Source organism: Saccopteryx bilineata, chromosome 1 (genome assembly GCF_036850765.1).
Source record: "Saccopteryx bilineata isolate mSacBil1 chromosome 1, mSacBil1_pri_phased_curated, whole genome shotgun sequence".
NCBI classification, from domain to species: domain Eukaryota; kingdom Metazoa; phylum Chordata; class Mammalia; order Chiroptera; family Emballonuridae; genus Saccopteryx; species Saccopteryx bilineata.
In genome coordinates this window covers 43,219,219-43,242,313 of record NC_089490.1, presented here as the reverse complement: position 1 = coordinate 43,242,313, position 23,095 = coordinate 43,219,219, and the positions used below count along the sequence as shown (strand labels likewise).

General features: G+C 39.5%; 1 protein-coding gene across 1 annotated transcript in view; it reads left to right on the top strand.

The window, feature by feature from the left end:
• The window catches only part of LMBRD1 (LMBR1 domain containing 1), a 124,779-nt gene that overhangs the window by 5,371 nt on the left and 96,313 nt on the right, over positions 1–23,095 (top strand). The window contains exons 2-3 of the mRNA XM_066253193.1: positions 7,400–7,576; positions 16,697–16,757. Coding sequence (XP_066109290.1) covers positions 7,400–7,576; positions 16,697–16,757 — 238 coding nt within the window. The remainder of the gene's footprint in view (positions 1–7,399; positions 7,577–16,696; positions 16,758–23,095) is intronic.

Below are 23,095 nucleotides of genomic sequence, written 5' to 3'. Positions count from 1 at the left end.
GAGCACATGGCAGAGCACGTGTGCATGGCCTATAGAAGGCTATGGGTGCTTCCCCAGGCGGTGATTCTCCCAGGTCGCTCTCCCGCCACCGTGAGGTGTGGTTTGCCTTGCTCTCTTGCCCTTGCTGCAAATAGCAGATTTTCCTTTGTTAGCTCTTTCACGTTCGTTGTTTGCTTGCCTGTCTTTGCATGCCTCCAATAAACAGGGATGACCCGACACTTTTCAGGCTCCACAGTTTCTCTACTGATGGCCTGTTGGGCAAATAAGTTTGTAATATTTGTGTTATTTGGTATTGCTCACTTTTGTTAAAGTAGGCCCTGCCCACATTGGGCGGCTGATGACCTTCATGCTGGAAAGGGGCTTGATTATGCTAATGTGTACTGGAGGAGGGGGTTGTCCCTCTGAAAAGTTTTAAAAGGAGGAGCTAGGAGGCCATGTTATGAGACTACATTGTTGCAGAGAGGGGAGAGAGGGGAAAGAGGGGAGAGAGGGAAGAGAGGGAAGAGAGGGAAGAGAGGTCACTGGTTGTAGGAGAGGAGCCAGCAAGATGGAGGCGTGCAGATGGGGAAAAGGAGGTGCCTGAGATTAGTGGGTCTTTGATTCTAGAAAGAACCGGAAAGATTTTCCAGGTTGTGGAACAGGAGAACATGTGAGTGGGTTTTGTGCCCTGTGTGTTTGTTTTTACTTGTTGGCTGGTACGAGTCTAGAATAAAGGAAAATGGCTCACCATTTATTGGCTCCATTGATTAATTACCATCTGTCTGAATTAAATGGGAACCTGCAGGAGCCAGGCCGCTGTGATGGCTGTGACTACTGGCCGTACATGGCCCGAATCTAATGTAAACTTGCCTGGGCTTGGCCACCAGCATTACACCGCCTTTCCTGGAGACAGCCATCACAAGTTTTGCAGTAGAAAAACTTAAATGCATACTTTACATTTCCCCCCACGGAGTATTAAAAAGACTCAAGGGTTGAAGTTTAATAAATTAATTTTTATTGCTTTGTTAAGCACAGTCTTAGGTTAAATTGACTTTTCCCCCCTCTGTGAGTGTGTAATTGTGAAGAATATAACTACTGACAGTTTGGTGCCATTGTCTGGCCTTACGTTTATTTGGCCAGCAGTTTTACCCACCATGGTTTATGCACCATGAGTGCAAATGTCAACATAGTAGAAAGGTAAATGGCATTTTAGTATTGATATCAGAATAATTTTCAAATTGGAAATCCTCAGAAAGGTTCTGTGCACTTGACATTTTGAGAGCTGCTGCCAGTCGTCTGCTAAAGAATTGGAACACTAAGATTGATAACTTGTAATCTTGGGCAAGCAGAATGGATGTGGGGCAGCTGTGTTAGGCTTGCTCGCAGGTTTACTGACTGCAAGCCCTTTCCCTGATTGGTGCGTGAGTGCGTGGCTGCCCCACCTGTGTATGGCCTGTATAAGGCTATGGGTGCTTGTGCTGGAGAGAGATTGGGGATTGCAGATGGTGGGTTGCCTGCCCGCCACTGTGAGGGGCTCTTTTGCTGTTTGTTTGCCTGAGAGGCTATTTCCCCTGCCTGTGTGCTTGTCCACCTTTGTGAGACATTTTTTTTTTTTTTTTTTGTATTTTTCTGAAGCTGGAAACGGGAAGACAGTCAGACAGACTCCCGCATGCGCCCCACCGGGATCCAGCCGGCACGCCCACCATGTGGCGATACTCTGCCCATCCGGGGCTTCACTCTGTCGCGACCAGAGCCACTCTAGCGCCTGGGGCAGAGGCCGAGGAGTCATCCCCAGCACCCGGGCCATCTTTGCTCCAATGGAGCCTCGGCTGCGGGAGGGGAAGAGAGAGACAGAGAGGAAGGAGAGGGGGAGGGGTGGAGAAGCAGATGGGCGCTTCTCCTGTGTGCCCTGGCCGGGAATCGAACCCGGGACTTCCGCACGCCAGGCCGATGCTCTACCACTGAGCCAACCGGCCAGGACTGTGAGACATTATTAAACAGAATGGCCTAACGCTTTCCGGCTCTGCAGTTTCTTTACGGTCTGCCTGAATCCAGTGTGAACCTGCCTGGCCTCAGCCACTGGCCTTACAATTGACTTCAGTTTCTTCTACCACATAAGGAACTGTTAGATTTGGTTCTTCTGTGCTGATTATCTGTGTTTACTATGTCAAATCTAAACCCTTCTACTTACCCCAAGATCTTCAATAATTTGTCTTACACCACCTTTCAAATATTTTCCATTACTATACAAAATAGAATCTCCATTTCTGTAAAGCAGATTTATTCTTGTTACTCAAAAGTGAGGGTGTTACCTGGGATCTTGTTAGAAATACAAAACATAAGACCCGAGCCCTACTGAATCAGAATCTGCAGTTTAACAAGCTTCCCAGTAGTATGTGTGCTCAGTAGTTTAACAAACATCCATCTATTCTCATTCCTGCCTGTGTCCCAGTGGTTTGCAATCTGATTGTTCATTAAAACCACCTTAGGAGTTTTAAATCCTAAAACCCAGACTAGTTAAATCAGAATATCTTGAGAGGGGTTAAGAACTGCTCTAAACCTTTCCTTATAATTATTTGTAAATAAGATGTTAATTTCTTTTATAAATTGCTCTGTTATATTACATTTAATACTAATTATTGCTATTTGCTAACCAGTTACTATGTCCAGGCACTGTGCTAAACTCTTTATCTCTCACTTACTCCTTTTAACATGCTATGAAAGTATTCTTATTCCTATATTGTAGATGACAGTTTTGGTTTATTTTGAATTTTTTTCTTTTTTTTTTTTTTAGAGAGACATACAGAGAGGGGCAGAGAGACAGTAAGGCAGAGAGATGAGAAGCATCAGTTTTTCATTGCAGCACCTTAGTTCATTAATTGCTTTCTCACAGGTGCCTTGACTGGTAGGCTTCAGCCAAGCCAGCAACCTTTGGGCTCAAGTCAGCAATCATGATGGGGTGATGTCTGTGACCCCCGCACTGAAGCCAGTGACCCTGTGGTCATGAGCCTATGCTCAAGCTGGTGACCTCAGGGTTTTGAACCTGGGTCTTCAGTGACCCAGGCTGATGCTCTATCCACTGCACCACTGCCTGGTCAGGCTTGTTTAATTTATAATATAATAACAACTGATAGATTTACCCTACATAAACAACAAAGCTCTTTGCATTTTCAGTTTTAAATCTCTATAAAGGGCCTGACTTATGGTGGCACAGTGGATAGAGCATTGATCTGGAACACTGAGGTCACCATTTTGAAACCCTGGGCTTGCTGGGTAAAGGCATGTAGGACAAGCAGTCAATGAACAACTAAAGTGAAGCAACTATGAATTGATAACTTCTTGCTCCTCCTCCCCTCTCCCTCTGTAAGGCCAGTAGCCACGGCCACCATCACAGTCGCCTGGCCTGTGCAGGTTCGCATTTGATTTGGACAGACGGTAATGAAACAACGGAGCCAAGAACTGGTGGGCCATTACCTTTATCCTAGCTAGCACTTGGCAGGCGAGAAATACACACAGTGGGAAAATACTTCCCTTTCCATTCAGGGCTCCCAAAGCCACTGACTTATCTGAGTTTCCTAGAATCAAAGGTTTCTACCTCACCAGCCTTATTCACCTCTGTTCCCCATCTCCTTCTCTCTGCACAAACTGGCTTCTCCCTCAGCACTCCGCCATCTTGGCTGCTTCTTGCAATGCTAATTTCAGGAACTGAGAGAGAGCAAGCCCCATTTTATAGTGTATCTTTAAGCCAGTATACAGATAAGGAAGTCTCTGATACAAAGTCACTTATCTGATGCATAAATGGGATTTGCCCCACCCCCTCTCCCCCATCTCTATAAAATCAGTAAGTAAAATCTTATTAAAAACATGTAATGGGATCCTGAGACCAAAAAGTTCTGGAACCTCTGTCTTAATTATTTTGCCCAAGCTGCTTTTTACATGCAGTTGTATCTGGTATTGGTAAACTACTGCCTTTGCAATAATAACCATCTTCTTGCAAACCAACAACAACAAAAAATATTGAACACTTTGTCTTAGGTACTGCTAAGGATAGAAAGATAAGGCCTAGTGTAGGGATCACCCATCTAACCTTGAACGCTCTAGGACTTGGATTGGGGAACTTTAGTCAAAAGCCCTGAGTGAATAAATGTCTCTTGGATGCAAACACCAAGAAGCTGTGTGAGTGAGTGACCTTTGTGCAGACACAAAGGAAAAATGCATGTGAATGGGCTTTAGAAAATTAACCTAGAGGTTCTAGATTGCTCCTGCCTTTGTGCTTGTTAATTAATAAAAGAGAAGGAATGGCCCTGGCCGGTTGGCTCAGCGGTAGAACGTCGGCCTAGCGTGCGGAGGACCCGGGTTCGATTCCCGGCCAGGGCACACAGGAGAAGCGCCCATTTGCTTCTCCACCCCTCCGCCGCGCTTTCCTCTCTGTCTCTCTCTTCCCCTCCCGCAGCCAGGGCTCCATTGGAGCAAGGATGGCCCGGGCGCTGGGGATGGCTCTGTGGCCTCTGCCTCGGGCGCTAGAGTGGCTCTGGTCGCAACATGGTGATGCCCAGGATGGGCAGAGCATCGCCCCCTGGTGGGCAGAGCGTCGCCCTGGTGGGCGTGCCGGGTGGATCCCGGTCGGGCGCATGCGGGAGTCTGTCTGACTGTCTCTCCCTGTTTCCAGCTTCAGAAAAATGAAAAAAAAAAAAAAAAAGAGAAGGAATGTACTGACCCAAATTAGTCCTTTCTCCATGTCAGCACAATGGCCATTAGACATTCTTTCCCTTTATCACCTGGTCTCCCTCCCTTGTAATCCTGCTACCTCTGTTCTGCTTCTGGTCAATAAAAGCTGAGGGAGAAGGAATTTAGGAGGTCTTCTTTGCCTCCCTTGGCAAGCCTCCCCTTTTCTGTCCTCCTCTTGACATAAGCTTGTGTCTTGAGTAGGTCTCTTCCTCGCAACACTGGTAGTTCCCAGTGGGCTGGAGTACTACAGCCTAGTGTCTAATGACTTCAAAATAATTCGAGAACTGTTTTCTTTTTAAATATATGTAAATGTTTAAAAAACAGCCATTAAATATTTATATATAACATTTTATGGAAAATAATCCCCCCCAAATAAATTAGGAAGTAGTTAAAACAGAATTTCAGTGTAGTGTTTTTTTTCCCAATATTCAGGTTTCAGAGTTGGCATTCTCTTCTTTATTTTTTTCTGCTGACACCAACTGAAATGTGAGTAATATGTTAGGAGTTTACATGCAGTAAGTTGGATGGATCTCACATGCATTATGCTTAGCAAAAGAAGCCAGACTCAAAAGATGACATGCTAGGTGGTACATTATGACATTCTGGAAAAAGCAGAAGCTATACCTAGGGACAGATAACAGTGGTTGTTAAGGAATGGAGAATAAAGAGAGATTTCAACTACAGAATGGCAATGGGGATTTTTCTGTTTATGGAACTGTTATCTTGACGGGGTAGAAGGGTTTGGAAGCTATGAAACTAGTTAGGTGGATAACTAAGATACTCGGAAAAGAAGTAACAGTTGAATCTGTTGAAAAGAATGGAAGAATAAAAATGCCTTTTATTACTTTATAATAATAAATATTATATGTCCCAGAGCTCTTATAGAGCTTATTTAAAATTGTGGTTCTCAAGTTTATCTCAGATTGGAATCCTCAGGAGTTTAGAGTGCTGATGCCTGAAGGAGCCCTCACTTTCTGATTGAATTGACTTGGGGGTAGGGCATAAGGCTATTTAAAAACTGCCCAGGTGATTCTAACCCACAGCCAAAGTTGAGGATCACTGATTTAGTATCTATCTGCAATCTCCTGTAATTGAGCAGAGCAGAAGTTCTTGAAACGTAATCTTTGGGCCAGCAGCAGCCTCATCTGGGAGGTTGTTACAAATACAGATTTTTCTGGCTCTACTTCAGACCTCTTGAATCTGAAATTCTGGGAGTGGGACTTAGCAGTCTGTGCTTTAATAAGTATTCCAGATAATTCTGATGTTACCTAAAGTTAGAGCATCAGGAGACTGTAGTCCTGTACTCTGTGTTAATAAGTAGAAAGGCATTGGGAACTGTTAAGAGTACCTGCTTGATAAGAGATGTCAACCTCATTACCTCACTGGAAAGTTCCTTGCAATGCGCACATATCCATTTTCAGTGTACACTTTTTTTTAATACCCTTTAAAATTTGAATTATATAATGTGTCATTTGCTTTGATTATTAGCAGTTAGTGTTTAGTTGAATGGTGCTCTTGAACTGTCATAATGGGCCAGAGGTTAATTTCAATTCAGTTTATATTCTGTGATGCTTCAGAAGGCCAGAGCACCTCATTATATCGCCTTTACTTTAGAGAGCTCTATAGGGAAAAAGCATTGAAAACTAAGACATTGTGGAAACCATTGATTGTTACACTGTATTCTGTGAGGCAATATATAACTGAGCACTGTTATTGACTTTTACATGTTTTGTGTATGTCTTTGCACCTAAGTGAGGTTATACTGCATTCATGAAATAGGCTTTGAAAAGGATGAATCTTAAGTTTATAAGGGGTAGTGTACCTTTTTTACACATCTATAAACACCTTTACTTGATATGAAATTTTCCTGTTGGAAACTTTCAAACATGTGTTGGGGAAACAGCTGTGTTAGGCTTGCTTGCTTGAACTTCGCTTGATTAGTGTGTGAGTACCTGGCTGTGCCACGTGTGTATGGCCTATATAAAGCAACAGGTGCTTGCCCTCAGGATGGATTGCAGATTGCCTGCCTGCCCACCCCTGTGAGGGGCCATTTTGCTGTTCATTTGCCCGAGAAGTTTTCCCCTGCCTATTTACTCATCAACCCTTGCAAGACTCTTATTAAATGGGTATGGTCCAATGCTTTCTGGCTCCGCAATTCCTCTTCCATCTACCTGAATCCCATCTGGACCTGCCTGGCCTCAGCCACTGGCACTACAACATGTTAAAATCATTTTTAAAGAATACATAGGGGTGCCTGACCAGGTGGTGGCGCAGTGGATAGAATGTCAGACTGGGATGCGGAGAACCCAGGTTTGAAACCCTGAGGGCGCCAGCTTGAGCATGGACTCATCTGGCTTGAGTGTGTCCTTAGGAGCTTGAGCGTAGTGTGGCTGGCTTGAGCGTGGGATCATAGACATGACCCCATGGTCACTGGCTGGAAACCCAAGGTCGTTGGTTTGAGCAAGGGGTCACTCGCTCTGCTGTAGCCCCCTAGTCAAGGCACATATGAGAAGTATTCAATGAACAACTAAGGTGCCACAACGAAGAATTGATGCTTCTCATCTCTTTCCCTTCCTGTCTGTCTGTCCCTATCTGTCTCTCTTTCTGACTCTCTCTCTATGTCTCTGTCACACACACACAAAAAAGAATATATAGGGCAATAACAAGACACTTGTTTTTTGTTCTATTTCAGGCTATTTTGGCATTCTGCTGGATATATGTTCGGAAATACCAAAGTCAGCGGGAAAGTGAAGTTGTCTCCACCATAACAGCAATTTTTTCTCTGGCAATTGCACTTATCACATCAGCACTTCTACCAGTGGATATATTTTTGGTTTCTTACATGAAAAATCAAAATGGTACATTTAAGGTAATTATTATATGATTTTATTCTTTTCAAATTTCTGGCAATTAAGTGTAAGTTTAGCAGACCTTATGTGTTGTGCTCTATTGTTGTCTCTGGGAATAAGTGAGCACGAACTGCAGCATGGCGGCTGAGACTGTGAGGGTGACATGGAAGACTAGAAACGGGCTGTTGAGTGACACAGTTTGACAAATTTCCAAGTGTGAGGAATGCCTTTCATTAATCTGAAAATTTATTGTAGTAGGTTTTATTTTTGTGTCTCTCATAGCTTGAGGTTTATTTGACTTGATTTGCATTAATACACTAAATAAATAACTTAGGAGGTCTTTTGTTGGTGGCAGAGCAGAATCTTAGCTTTCATTTCACATTGAGTCCTTTGAGTTAGCATGGTATAGTGAAAAGACGACAAGGCTGGGAATTATCAGAGAATTCTAAGACCTAAGTTCTAGTCTTTGTTTTTAAGTGTCTGGCATGTATCTTTGGGCAAATCAGTTACCTTTTCTGGACTTCAAGTTTCTCATTTTGTGTGTGTGTGTGTGTGGGGGGGTGTCTCATTTTTTAAATGAAGGGATTTTGACTGGAAGAGTTCTGAGTTCCCTTTCAATTATGCACATTACTTTAAGTTTCTTAGTACTGTATAAACTTCTGTGAGGCAGGAACTGTCTTATTTATTGTGATATGCCCAATGTCTAGCACACATGTAGGTACTTAAATATTTGAATGCAATATTTCAATTATGTCAATAACGAAGTTCCAAAATAAGTTCCTGAATTTGGCCAACTGGGCTTAAATAATTTGAAACTTTTGTGGTTAGGTTTAGATATATTCTGATTTTTGTGATAACTACAGTTATTTTCTGTAGGTCTTCATTTAGCAGCTATTTAATTGAGCACTTACTTAGTATGTACCAAAAACTGTATGAACTAATATCTGTTGAATATTTACTATGTGTCAGACCCTGTCCTAAATGGTTGATGTATATTAACTGCCTTTAACCCTTTGAGTAGTACGAACGTTCATCTATTCAATACATCCTCAAAGGGTCAACAAAAAACTCACTACTCAAAAGGGTTAATCTCCCAAACAACCCTGTAAGGTAGATACTATTATTGATGTTTTTATGCAAAAGAACTAAGGGTTAGAGAGGTGACATAACCTCTATAGCTTATAAGTGCTGTGGCTTGGATTCGAAGCTGGGCAGTCTGGCTCTAGAGCTTTGTTCACTAGGATCTTTACATGTATCTCTGTCTTAGCTTATCCCTTGTATAATTATTATTTGAATAGGAGGTATTTAGTTTTGAATTTAGAATATTTGATTAGTTTAGATTTTGTGGGACTATGTTTTCATCTTGAAATTTCTAAAGTAAGTGTTTCCATGAAATTATTAACTTCCTCATATATTACCTATTTGTTCTGGGACCATGCTGAATTTAGTAGTAGTCACTTTCTGTGTGCTAGTTTTTGTTTTGTTTTTGTTTTATTTAATCTGAGATTGTATCATACTTGTTTGAGCAAGACTTTAAGAATTCACCTAAAGAAGCAAAAATATTACCTATAAAAACTTAGGGCACTTGTTTTATTAAATGTCCCCTAAGAACTGGCCAGGTAGCTCAATTGGTTAGAGCATTATCTCAATATGTCAGGATTGTGGGTTTGATCCCCAGTCAGGGCACATTACAAGCATCAACCAATGAAGGCATAAATAAATAGAACATCAAATCACGTTTCTCTCTCCCACTGTCTCCCTTCCTCTCTTTCTAAAATCAATAAATTAAAAGAATATAAGGCATAAAACATTTAATATTTCAACAGCTAAAATGTTCATCTCTATAAAGCCAGAAGCCATGGCCAGGGCCACTATCAAAGCAGCCCGGCCTATGCAGGTTCGCATTGGATTCGGACAGTCGGTAAAGAAACAACGGAGCCACAAACTGGTGGGCCATAGTCTTTAATTCTAGCTTGCACCTGGCAGGCAAGTAAAAACACACACTGGGCTCCAAAACCCACTCACATTCAGTGCTCACAAAGCCACTGACTTATCCGAGTTTCCTAGAATCAAAGGTTTCTAGCTCACCAGCCTTATTCTCAGTTCCCCATCTCCTTCCTTCTCCCTGCATAAACTGCACAAACTGGCCTCTCACTCAACACTCCGCCATCTTGGCTGCTTCTCCTGGCCTCCTCCACGTGGCCTCCTTCTGCTCTCTGCTCTGCTCTCTCCTCTAATGTCAGGAACCAAGAGCGTAAACTCCTGTTCTGCCCCCATTTTATAGTGTAGATTCATAACCTTTAATCCAATATACAAAATAGGGAAGTCTCTACTACAAAGTCACTTCTCTGAGGCATGATTGGATTGTACCGCCCCACATCAAAAAAGGGTAGGAAAGGCTTAATCCCAAAACCAAGCCCCGGGCTACAAGGATTCTGCCTGCCTTTATCCCACCCCAACACACATTAATATCACCTGGGCAACAGCCTCGTGGGCAGCGTAATCTTTAACAAAGTGAGCATAATACATTTTATCTGCCCAACATTCTCTTACTCCTTTTCCCAGTGATTAATCTCTTTTTGGCCTGTTATTAGCTCTCAGGATTGACCTCTCTCCTACTTCTGCAGTCCTACCCTCAAATTGTGATACCTGTATCTTGAGAACTTTGTACTTTTTCATTGCCCTTACATGTATTCATTCACTTAATATTTATTAAGCACATAATATGTACCTGATAAATGTGAATGCTGGAGATTAATGATTAAAACAAACAAGGCTGCTGCTCTTATGGAGCTTACTTTTCTGTAAAACCAGACCAACCATAAACAAACAACCAAATAAGTAACTTCATAGTGATAAATTCTATGAGGAAATATAGCAGGTTGATGTGAGAGTGTAATTAGTTGTGGGTAATTTAGATAGGAGGATTGGGAGGCCAGATTGCTGAGGTACTTGAAACCTGAACGAGGAGACCCCAGTCAGGTGAAGAGCCAGAGGGAGTCCCTTTAGGGAGAAAGGCTTGGCAGAGGAGAGCCCTTTGGCAGGGATGAGTTTGACCTATTTGGCTGAAGTGTCGTATTGGGGGTTGTGGTTTGGTACTGGCTGAGCACCGTCGAGAAAGTTGGGACCAGGCTTTATGATTTTTAAGTCATGTTTTAGGTTTTCTTGTAACTGCAATGTGAAGTTAAAGAAGGTAAGATACCGATAAAGGTGAATTGGATTTGAGTGGTGCTAGTAGAGGAAAATGATTAAAATTGGTGTATGTTTTGGAGCTAGGACTGCTTGGATTTGCATATGGATTAGATACAGAGAGGGAAGGAAGAGCAGAACTGAAGCACTGATGCCTGGTGTTTGCACACCTCAAAGGAATGGGGAACCTGGAGGAATGAAAGCGGAGGTAGCACAGGGGCAGGTGAGGGGATGTATAAAAGAGTTGTGTTTGGGGTAAGTCACTGGCCAAGTTCTTGTTATATATATTCAAATGAAAATGTCAAGTAGGGAGTTGAAGCTTCAGGGAGTTTAGGGTTAGAGTGAAGTATTTGGAAGTCATCAGTATCTCAATGTTTTTGGAGCTATGGACCAGTAATTGGAGAGACTGAGTAGTCAGAAAGCATTGGACTGTGGGTCAGAGTGCTCCATTATGTGGAGGCCTGCTGAACGGGAAAGGCTGCAATGTTAGAGTTAGGAAGAAAAACAGAAGAGGGAGACTTAAGACAGTCAGGAGAAGTATGTGTTTCAGGGAGCGAGAATGATAGCTTTTTCGAATTATGTTAAGTGAAGACGAGAGAGTTAGAACAGATACTGTTGGCTTTGGGCAATGGTAACTAAAGAGCGTGAAGAGTTAATTTCAGTGAGGCAGTGGGGTTGTCAGATTGGAGAAGGTTAAATGCGGACAGGGAGGTGAGGAAGCAGTGACAGGGAATGCTGCCATCTTTCCATGCAGTTTGTTCTTTAGGGGAGTAGGGAGTGTTTTTATTTGTGGTGGTTGAGTGTGGATCTCTTTGATGTTTAATGGAAATTCCTAGAATTTGTGTACTTTAGCATTCAGCAGAATTAGAGAAATTTTGAGAGAGAAGAGAGGTTATTATTGTAGGCGCAGTGTCCTTGAGAAGGCTAAAGGGTGGGGGTGTCTCACAGTGAAAGGACTGACTACAGATAGTATGGGCACCTAACGAAAGAAGAGCTAACATTTGAATGTAGATGGAATCTCAGTGTTAGATTTGGTAGTAAGTTGAGTGAGCTCTCTTTTTTTTTGGCTTCAAATTTTAGAGACCTCTAAGTCCGTGTTTTTCAACCATTGACGTTTTGTGCTGCATAGCTGTTTGTTGTGGGGCGCTGCTGTGCATTGTACATGTTTAGTAGATCTTGCGTCTACTCACTACATGCCAGTAACATACTGACCACTCCCCAATCCCACATCTCCAGACCTGGGCGGGATTCAAGTAATTTAACAATTGGTTCTCTGCCCTAATGACTGTTTTAAGTATAAAAACGATGTACTGAAAGGTAGTTTATTATTTCATGCATTTAATACTTAAATAAGAACAATAAAAGAGGTACATAAAACTAGATTATGTTATACGAAAGTTTTAAAATATTAATGAGAAAATATTAAATAATACCTGACCAAAAACAATAAAACTGTTAAGTTACTTTCATATTGCTTCTTTAAAAAAAAAAAAAATTTTTTTTGTTCAGTGAAAGGAGGGGAGGCAAAGGCAGACTCCCACATGCACCCCAACCAGGATCTACCTGAAAAGCTCACCAGGGGCGATGTTTTGCCCATTGGGACCCTTGCTTCATTGCAACTTTAGCCATTTTTTAGCACCTGAGATGGAGGCCATGGAAACATCCTCAGCGCCCAGGGCCAACTTGCTGTAATCGAGCTATGGCTATAGGAGAGGAAGAGAAGAGAGAGAGAGAGAGAGAGAGAGAGGAAGGAGAGGGGGAAGGGTGGAAAAGCAGATGGGCACTTCTCTTGTGTGCCCTGACTGGGAATCGAACCCGGGACATCCACAGGCTGGGCTGATGCTCTACCACTGAGCCAACCAGCCAGGGCCTCCATATTGCTTCTTGATGGGTGTCCTCATTTCCTACCGAAGTAACAATGTGAGGGAATTAAAATGTATTATTTTATCAAAGGTATAATGAGTTTTATGAAATGAATAAATAAATATTACAAGCTTAGTTCTGTCAAATTTTTTTCACCTATGGACAGAATGAACATTACTACAGGCACTTAGATGAACGTTAATAAAAGAGTAAGGAATGTAAATTTGTGATTTCTACATTGGGTGGCTGCCCAGGCGCCCACCTTAGAGAGAACCCTGATTACAAGTGCTATTTAACAACCAGTTCGTTGAACTCAACAAAGAGGTAGATATCAGTTCTGCTGAACCGGTGTGAACTGGCTGAATCCCACCATTGCTCCAGACATTGTCAAATGTTCCACTGGGGGACAAAATCACTCCTAAGTGAGAACACTGGTCTAAGGTTGAGGTTTTCAGGTAAAATTGAATAAAGTCAAATGTAGTTTTGGGTTGGGTAAAATGTTTCAAAATGTCACCTGAAGAATAGGAAAGGAAATTTTATATATGTGACCCATTATATCTTTTTTGTATGGAATTTATACCCTTTTCTTTCAAAACGTACTTCTTTAATGTTTTAATTCAGTATTCTTGATTGCCTCACATTGCTTTGGGTCTTAAATTCCTCTGAAGTTCTTTCTGGTCTCTACTCCGGGGAGTCGGTAGTTTATAAACTCTATCAAGGACACAGTGGTTCTCAAAACGTAGCAGAAGGAAGGTTTCATAAACCAAGCTCTTCTGACAGTACATCAGATACCTTGGAGGCAAGACAGTGTGTAAAAGCCAAATACACTAATAGTTCTTGAGTGATGTTGTATGTTTTACACATATTTTTAGCTTTAAAATAGTAACAGTAATACTCTTATTGGCACAAGATTTGGTTAAACAAAAGAACATTACAGGGTAAAAGATACTAAATTTCAGTGACTCTTGGGCTTTAATTTACCTTCACTCTCTACATTAAAATTTTTTCCTGATGTTGGGATCTTATTCAATTTCAAAGTTTAACTTTTAAAAGATTCTAAATGGGGTTGTCTTGGAAATTGGTAGGGAGTTTGCATAAGGATAGATATAATTATTGTGTTTCAAAAATATTAAAATTTCAGAAATCTTTTAAAACATCTGTTTTGGTGTGTAAACAGTCACTAAAGAAACAATTGTTAGGAACTGAGGCTTTGCTTATGTGCATATTTCATTTAGATACTTGAATCATCAATGAAAAAAATCTGATCATTGCAAAGAATTATCCTCAGTGCTTTTCCATTCCTGTGTGGTGAGCCTTTCCATTTTTCTGTATATATGTGGGTGTTTCTTTCAGTGCAATTTGTTATGTTTCCACCCACTCAAAATTACTTCATGGATGTCCATATAGGCTAGTTTATATAGATTTCCTTGTTTTTAATGTCTATTTGATATTCCATGTTATGAATGTGTAGTAATACATTTTACTGTTTCTCCCCATGTATAAAGATTGTCTTTAGTTTTGTTTTTTAATATTTTAAACAACGCAATGCTGAATGTTGTGTATAAGGTTCATGGTGAAAAATCAATAAACATTACTTGGTGTAGGCTGGAATTTATGGGGATTAAGGAGTGGCAAGCACACAAGTGCTTATGTACTTGACATTCTGTAAAGAGGTGAGCTTTCTCAAAGTGCAGGTGTCTCAGCAGAGGTTATGTCTACCCACTCTTCTTACTGGGCAAGCAGAAGAGTAACCTTCCTGCTGTAGATAAGTACTGCTGTAGATAAGACTTGGGTTCCAAGGAGTGTGGACTTAGATACCAGTTGTTCATGGGATTCTAGGATATTCCAGTTGCTGAACACCTAGAAACTCTTGGTCCCTTGAGTGTATACTGTAATTGACATTGGGTGCAGCTCCTCCTACTGTGTGGGAAAGGATACTCCATTTGAGCTAGCTTGTTGCCTGGCAACCCAGTAAGAGATCTTGAGGTCATTCATTGGTTAGTACTGCTTGTCTTAAACCATATCTATGTACTTATAGCTGTCCTGATTTATGTGAATCTTTTTAGGATAGATTCCAGCAAAGAATGTCCAAATTATCAATTATCTTTCTTACTGTTACTCTGTTGGAGATGGCTTTTCCTCCACACTGCTGGATATTATTAATGTTTTAAATTTTGCCACTTAGGAAAGTGAAAGGTTACTATAATAATAAATTTTTTTTCTTTCCTTTTTTAGAAAGAAACAGGAAGGGGAGAGAGGGTGAGAAACATCAACTCTTAGCTGCTGATGTTCATGTTTTCTTAATCAAGTCTAGTAATTGGGTAAATTCTTTACTGTTGGTCTTATTAAAAGAAAATATTCCTATCTCGTCTGTGTTTTTTCAGATGACTTTGAGAATCAGCATGTCATAAAAACCTCTAGTAATTTGTATTTTGGTTAGCAATATATAGTTTTATGAATTAATCAGGAGGGATTTGGTATTTACAGTCTTTTCATATGAGAACATGTGATTTTCCATTGATTTAGATCTTTTTAATAGTGTATAGTTGATAGTTAACATAAATATTTTATTAGCCTATTCTTAAGTTTTCTTATAGTCTTAACAGTATTGGAAAAATACTATTTTTATTGTGTATTATGTGTTAAGGTTTTGCATTTGTGGTACTAAATTTTTATTTTCTACATTTTTCTTCTTTTAGATGTTTATCAGTAAGAAATTCATAGATATTCTTTGTTAGAGGTGTTCATAGGTTAAAAAGAAAAATAGGAGAAAAGAAAACTAAATGCTTTTAGGAGAATTAAATGTGGATACCTTTCTTTAAGAGTCCTTGTAGTGAGAGATTTATATTGACTTGACTTCTTAAAGTACATAGAAAAATAATGATTACTAATTGATTCTAATTTGAGCCTCACTAAATAGCAGTGGTCAGGTTTAATTTTTCACATGCATAAAATTTAGGATCTTCAACAAAAGACTTGCCATTATATCTCAATTCTAATTCATTAAAGTACAGATTTTTTAATTTGAGAAGGTTAATTTGAATGATTTTTTTCTTTTAGTGAGAGAGAGAAAGAGAGAGAGAGACAGATAGGGACAGACAGATAGGAAGGGAGAGAGAGAAGCATAATTCTTCATGTGGCCCCTTAGTTGTTCACTGATTGCTTTCTCATATGTGCTGGAACTGGGTGGGCTCCAGCTGAGCTAGTGACTGCTTGCTCAAGCCCAGTGACCTTGGGCTCAAGCCAGCGACAATGGGGTCATGTCTATGATCCCACACTCAAGCCAGTAACCCCCTGCTCAAGCTGGTAAGCCCTTGCTGCATGAGCCCACATTCAAGCCAAGAGCTTGAGGTTTCAGACCTGGGTCCTCTGTGTCCCAGGTAGGCCAACACTCTATCCACTGTGCCACCGCCTGGTCAGGGTAATTTGAATGAATTTTCTTAGTTGAATTATTAAATTTAAATTACTAATTTAAAGAACACTTCTGTGGAATGAATTTAAAGGAGCTTAGATTGACTATTCTTTTAGGTACTTTTAAAAAAATGTATTATGCTTAAGTATATACAGTATTTTCTAAAATACAAATCATATTTGTCACTTGGCATAAAAATTCATCACTGTTTTCCCATGCCCTTAGGACAAAGTCCAAAATACTTAGCATACTAGTCCTTCAAGCCATTTTCCTTCCCAGCACTCTCCCAGCTTTCTCCTACCTTTCCCAAAGCACTGCTGAAGCTGTTTAGTTTTTCTTTGTTTGTTTTTTTCAAACTCTCCATGTGTGTTCCGTTTTTTCTTGTTTGGTTTTTTTTTTCCCCTGAGAATGACTTCTGTTTCTTCAGGTCTCGGTTTAGAGTTATTTTGGTACACCACCCCTGATCTTCAGTATGAGTTAGGCGGCTCCTGTTTATATGTATTTCCCCAGAACTGTGTTCTTCTCGCAGCATTTATTTGTCTATCTCTTCTTGAAGGCATAGAACGTAGCTGTTAGAGTTGATACATTTATAAGAGATTTTCAGTCATATTAAAACTTAATTATAATTATTAAATACATGTTTTATTAATATTTCTATTGTTCCTTTTTGTCCTAGGACTGGGCTAATGCTAATGTCAGCAGACAGATTGAGGACACTGTATTATATGGTTACTATAGTAAGTACTTTTTAGTTTCATTTTCTGTCTAGGCAGCTAACCAACATGTAGAATAAAGCTATATGTAAACTTTTAATTTTGGTATCACATTTGAGATTACTGTTTGACACCAGGACTGAGTAATAAGCATTCATCCTCATGATTTCTGAGACTTCTTTTACCTACTTTTGCTTATGTAGGTTCACTTGTAACATTTTTTTGTGGAGGTCCAAATTACTTGAAATCTCAGGTCTCCTCTTCTGTTTCTATTACCAGTTTCCCACTTGTACTCTTATTTAAAACTTCTCAGCTTCCTAGGAATTTTTGAAAATATTGATACTAGTAGAGTGTTCTCTGGGGAATTTGTAACAACTCTACAGTGGTACCTTGAGATACGAGTAGACAAACATAAGAATTTTTTTAAGATACGAGCTGTGAATCGGTCCGTATTTTTGTTCGAGATCCGAATGAAATTCCGAGACATGAGTCATGATTCAGGAAGCTGCTGCTAGTTGGAGCGTTGGCGCACAGGTCCAATATCAGCAGCACAGGACCAGCATCTCGTTTTTTCTCACGTGTTACCCACAAAATCAAGTCGAATCTTGTGCGCTGTACTCATTCTTGCATCATTTTTGCATTTTTTACTAACTTTTTTTGTGTGCTATCATGAGGCCGAAGAAAGTGAATGTAAAGGACAATGGTGAGAAGAAGAGAATGATGTTGATAGAAGTAAAGCAAGAAATAATAGAAAAACATGAGCGTGGTGTATGAGTGATTGAACTGGCAAGGCTGTCTGACCAAAAAACATCTACAATTTGTACCATCCTTAAACAAAAGGATGCCATCAAAGACTCAAATCCAGTGAAAGGAACTACAATTTTGTTCCATTTAAGGACAAATATCCATGAAGAAATGGAGAAGCTTCTGCTGGTGTGGGTGAAAGAGAAAGAGCTGGCAGGAGATACAGTGTGAAAAGGCACGTATTATTTGTATTATTTACGGCGACATGAAGAAGAAAGAACCATCAACTTCAAAAGAGGCAGCAGAAGATACGTTTAAGGCAAGTCATGCTGGTTTGAAAATTTCAAGAAGAGATCTGGCATCCACTCAGTGGTGAGGCATGGTGAAGCTGCAAGTGCTGACGTTAAGGCAGCTGAGGAGTACATTGCACGTTTTGTTGCGCTTATTGCAAAGGAAGGCTACATCCCCCAACAAGTGTTCAACTGTGACGAAACAGGATTGTTTTGGAAAAAAATGCCCTGGAGGACTTTCATCACCACAGAGAAGCTGCCAGGCCATAAACCCATGAAGGATCGTCTGACCCTTGCATTGTGTGCAAATGCTAGCGGTGACTGTAAAGTAAAGCCACTGCTAGTGTATCATTCTGAAAATCCTCGAGCCTTTAAGACTCACAAGATTCTGAAAGAAAAACTGCAGGTTATGTGGCGCACCAATGCTAGAGCATGGGTTGTGCGGCAGTTTTTTATTGAATGAGTAAATCTTGTCTTTGGTCCTGCAGTGAAGAAATATCTTCAAGAAAATACACTCCTGATAAAAGCATTACTAATCCTTGAAAATGCTCCAACCCACCCACCCGGTCTTGAAGATGACATTCTCGATGAGTTCAAATTCATGAAAGCCCTCTACCTCCCACCCAACACGACTTCAATCTTGCAACCTATGGATCAGCAGGTCATTTCCAACTTTAAAAAGCTTTACACAAAGCACTTTTACCACCGCTGCTTTGAGGTGACTGAGAATATAAATCTAACCCTTTGAGAGTTTTGGAAAGATCACTACAACATCGTGATATGTTTACGCATTATTGACTTGGCATGACAAGAGGTTACAAGAAGAACCTTGAACTCAGCATGGAAAAAGTTATGGCCTGATGTTGTTGCTGACAGGGACTTCGAAGGATTCGAACCAGAGACCGAGACCGAGGTAGAAGCATTGGAGGAGATTGTGTCCCTCAGAAAGTCGATGGGTCTGGAAGTAGATGACGGTGACGTAAACGAGCTCATCGAGGAACATGAGGAGGAACTCTCAACTGAGGAGTTGAAGGAGCTACAAATGATGCAACATACGGAGCTTCTGCAAGAGATTAGTAGTGAGGAGGAGGCAGTGTCGGAGGAAGTGATTTCTCCAAGTGAAATTAAAGACATGCTGGCAATGTGGGAGAAGCTTTCAAGTTTCATTGAAAAGAAACACCCAGAAAAAGTTTCAACTGGTCATGCTTCAGCACTTTTTAATGACACTTGTTTGTCACATTTCCATAACATTTTAAAAGGCAGGCAAAAGCAAACCTCTTTGGATAGATTTTTATTCAAAAGTTGTGCAAGTGAAAGTGCTGAAAGTGCAGCCAAAAAGGCAAAAACAGGTGACGATTGAATGAAAAATACATAATGTTAAGCTTAGGTTAAGTTTAAAGTTAATTGTAAAAAAAATGCACTTTATTAAGTGTTTGTGGTTTCATTTTAAGTAAAGAAAGTGCGGTTTTAGTTTTGTTTAAAGTAAAGAAGATGCAGTTTTAATTTACATTTAGTGTTAAGAAAGTGCAGTTTTAGTTTACGTGTCTACAGTGCCTGCATCCCTTCCTCTCTCCCTCCTCCTCCACCATTCACTTCCATTAGCTGCACTCATCAGTCTCCAAGGTAAGAATACAGTACTAAATAACACTTTTTTCTTTTATTTCATTTATTTTGTTATGCATTGGTAAAGTATACATGTGTGTTTCTTAATTAAAACCATGTCTTTTTTCATAATTTAGGATGGTTTGGGGATGTTTCACAGGGCTGGAACAGATTAAATCTATTTCAGTTATTTTAAATGGGAGAAATTTGTTTGATATACGAGTTGACTGACTTACGAGCTCGGTTACAGAACGAATTAAACTCGTATCTCAAGGTGCCACTGTACTATATAGAGCCAGTTTAATCCAGGGGATTATAGTTGATTAGTCCTTCTCTCCCTCTCTTTCTTTCTGTTCCTTTCCTAATGTTGGATTATAAAACTTTATAATAACCACTTAACGGTTTCCAAAAATTTTTCTTTGAATAAACATAAGACTCGAGCTTTTAAAAAAATGTTTAAGTGCTGAGTTAGGAGAGGGATGCCTTTTTTTAAAATACTAAATTAAGATGCTGAATAAAATTTCAGTAGGAAACTAAATTGGAAACTAAAAAATCATCTGCCGAAGTTTCTATTGATAGAATAATTTTTAAAGAGTTGTATTGGATTTTAATTTAGCTGCTTTAGCTCTAACCTTTGCCTTTTCTCTTGATCTATAGGTCCCATAAAATTCTGTCTGTTTTGTGTGGATTTTAGAAATGTTTTTATAGTATTTTAAGATAAAATTTATATCTATGAAGAATACATTAATTTATATTATAAAATTTAAATTTGACCTATTAAGTTAAAACTTTTGAAATGGTGCTGTTAAATGAAATGTTGCCTTTTCAGTACAAATATATTGGAAGGATATAAATTGGGTTTTCAAAAACAATTTTGGAGAGGATCTGTCTCCTTTGTGACATTAAAAATTGTATTTATGCTATAGAACACGTGACAAGATAAGCCAACTTTTATCTTTGTGCAGTTCAGGTTCATAAAGCCTATCTTATCATTGAACCTAGAGGCTATTGGATTAATTTATTATAACCAAGGTTACAAAGACTTCTAAACTGGAATGTTAATTGATGCACCCTTTTCAGTTGGTTTCATGGAGAGAATTAAGCCTATAGGAAATGATTTTAGTGTTTTTCTCAATCTTCCCAAGGATAGTGTGCCCCTAGTATCATTTTAAATGCATGGGAACTAAGTTAATCATTGTAAGCAGTAGGTAATTTAGGGATTTGGGTTTGATTCTGTGTAGAAGTTGGGTTGTAGCTGGAAATATAACTACGATGGGATAGGATAGTTGAGACACTGCTCTAGGGAGGAAATCTGCATGAAAAGCCAAATTATGAATAGAAGATTCCTTGATGACCATAGAATCAAAGCAGAAAGATTTAATTAGATGAATATTAATGGTTGTCATAAAGTCAATTATATTTATTTTAGCTAAGGCTAACAGGCCTTTGATTTTGACTCAGGTGGTGACCTACAGCTAGGAGCCTGAAAGAATTATATAGCTTCTACAATAGTTAAACATCCTCAAGCTCAGCTATTTCTCTAGAAATGTTAGTCATCATCTAACTACCTGTTAGATGTTTTCTCCTGGATCCTGAGGATGACACAGAATCCAAATAATCCAAAACACAATTTTAATATATCCCTTCTGTGAGATTCTATAGTTCATTTAATCATTTCCAATATATTAACACATTTTCATTATCTAACCTTGCCAGGTACTACGCAAGACTTTCATATTGAACATTTTATTTGATTTTTATGAATGTCATTTTTGGGAGGTATTTTCATCATTTTAAAGATAAAAAACATGGTATTTAGAGATGTTAGAGATCACCTTATTAGTGAAAGGCATAGTCCAAAGTGATATCATTTTCTAAGCTGGAGCTGCTTGTCATTAAATGAGCTTCATTTTAATAAATAGTTCTGGGGATGTTACCTGTGGGAATACTTGGCAGTTCTGAACCCCCAGGGCAGCTTCAGAAGTCATCTTGAGGACCTTTTAAACAATACTCATGCAAGATTACATCCAGAGAAATTCTGATTTACCCTTGCATTTCATTAATATCCCCACAGTTCTTATTTAAAAAAAGGTTTATATATTTGAGAGATGTAAGGCTCAAGGTGGTGGATTCAAGTTTTCCAGAAATTCTAATTTTCTCTTGAAAGCTCAGATCGTATCATTGGCAAAAAAAATATTCTCATTTATTTCCTTTGAAGTGATAGGCTCACTTTACTCATTTTTTAGGAAGCCTGCCTAATATATTCAAGTCTGGCTAACCATTGCTCATCTGTCCGTTCTTTTTTCAAGTAAAATTGGTGTTCTTTGAAAACAAAGTGACTAGTGTAACAACTGAAATTGCACGAGTACTTCTTAAAAGTATGCTCTATGAACACTTTACACAGAATATTAAAAAGTTGTGTCCTCAAGAGTGGACTTTTAATAGAATTATTTCTGCTTCAAAGGGATTTTTCTGAATAAAAGTGCTCCCCACTGGTGAATGCTTGGTGTGAGGGACACAATAGCTGCTACTGGAAAGGCAAACAGCATCTCTGCTAATCCTGTGGTCTGCAAACTACATTGTTGAGAATGTTTCATTAATGGAACTTCGGGTGATTTTTTTGTTCTGGAAAGTTTGCGGAAGTTAGGCAGACAGCTGCTTCTATCCACACCCTGCTCCCCAGCTCCCCAGCTGTTGCTTGGTTAACAGTTTCCAGTTCACTGAAGCTGCATACAAAGGAGATAGTACCTGGAGTTTGTTGAAGGAAGAGAGGGTCAAGTTTTTAATTGCTGTCCCTTTGCCCTATACTCATAGGGACCCGATCCTTCATTTGACGATGTTGTATCCACCCCAGAAACATTAAAGATTCATTCTTTTTTTTGAGTATTTTTATTTATTTCTTCATCTGTGTTTTTAAACTTCTCGATACCTTTTTTTAAAACTGCTTTTTGTCTGACTTTTTGTTCTCAGTTCTGTTTTAATCTCATGTTTGAGCCTCTTAGTCTTTTATGTATATGTTTAACCTTTTATTTGAATTCTAGTGTTGTTTAAAAATTATTTTAACCTTTAAGTTCTTATCTGTTATTTATTGTACAGTAATTTATTATGTTTACTTTCTACTGTTTTCTCTAACCTTCTTAAAGTTTTTAGTATTAATTCTATTACCATCTACTTTCTTTTATTTTCTGTTAAGTGAATTTCTTTTACCTAATATTTTTTCCTAACTTCTTGTTTTCTTTTTTTTTTTTTTTTGTGTGTGTGTGTGTGTGTGACAGAGACAGAGACAGAGAGAGGGACAGATAGGGACAGACAGGCAGGAAGGAAGAGAGATGAAAAGCATCAGTTTTTCGTAGCAGCACCTTAGTTGTTCATTGATTGCTTTCTCATATGTGTCTTGAGGGGGGTGTGGCTACAGCGGACCAGGTGACCCCTTGCTCAAGCCAGCAACCTTGGGCTCAAGCTGATGAGCCTTGCTCAAACCAGATGAGCCCGTGCTCAAGCTGACGATGTTGGGGTTTTGAACCTGGGTCCTTCGCGTCCCAGTCTGACACTCTGTCCACTGCACCACCGCCTAGTTAGACCCTAACTTTTTATTTTTATTTTGCTTGAATTGCAGGCGTTGTAGAAATGGGGAAGGCCCAAACCATAATATCCAAAAATCAATTCATATAACATACCATATTAATAGAATAAAATACAAAAACCACATGATCATCTCAATAGATA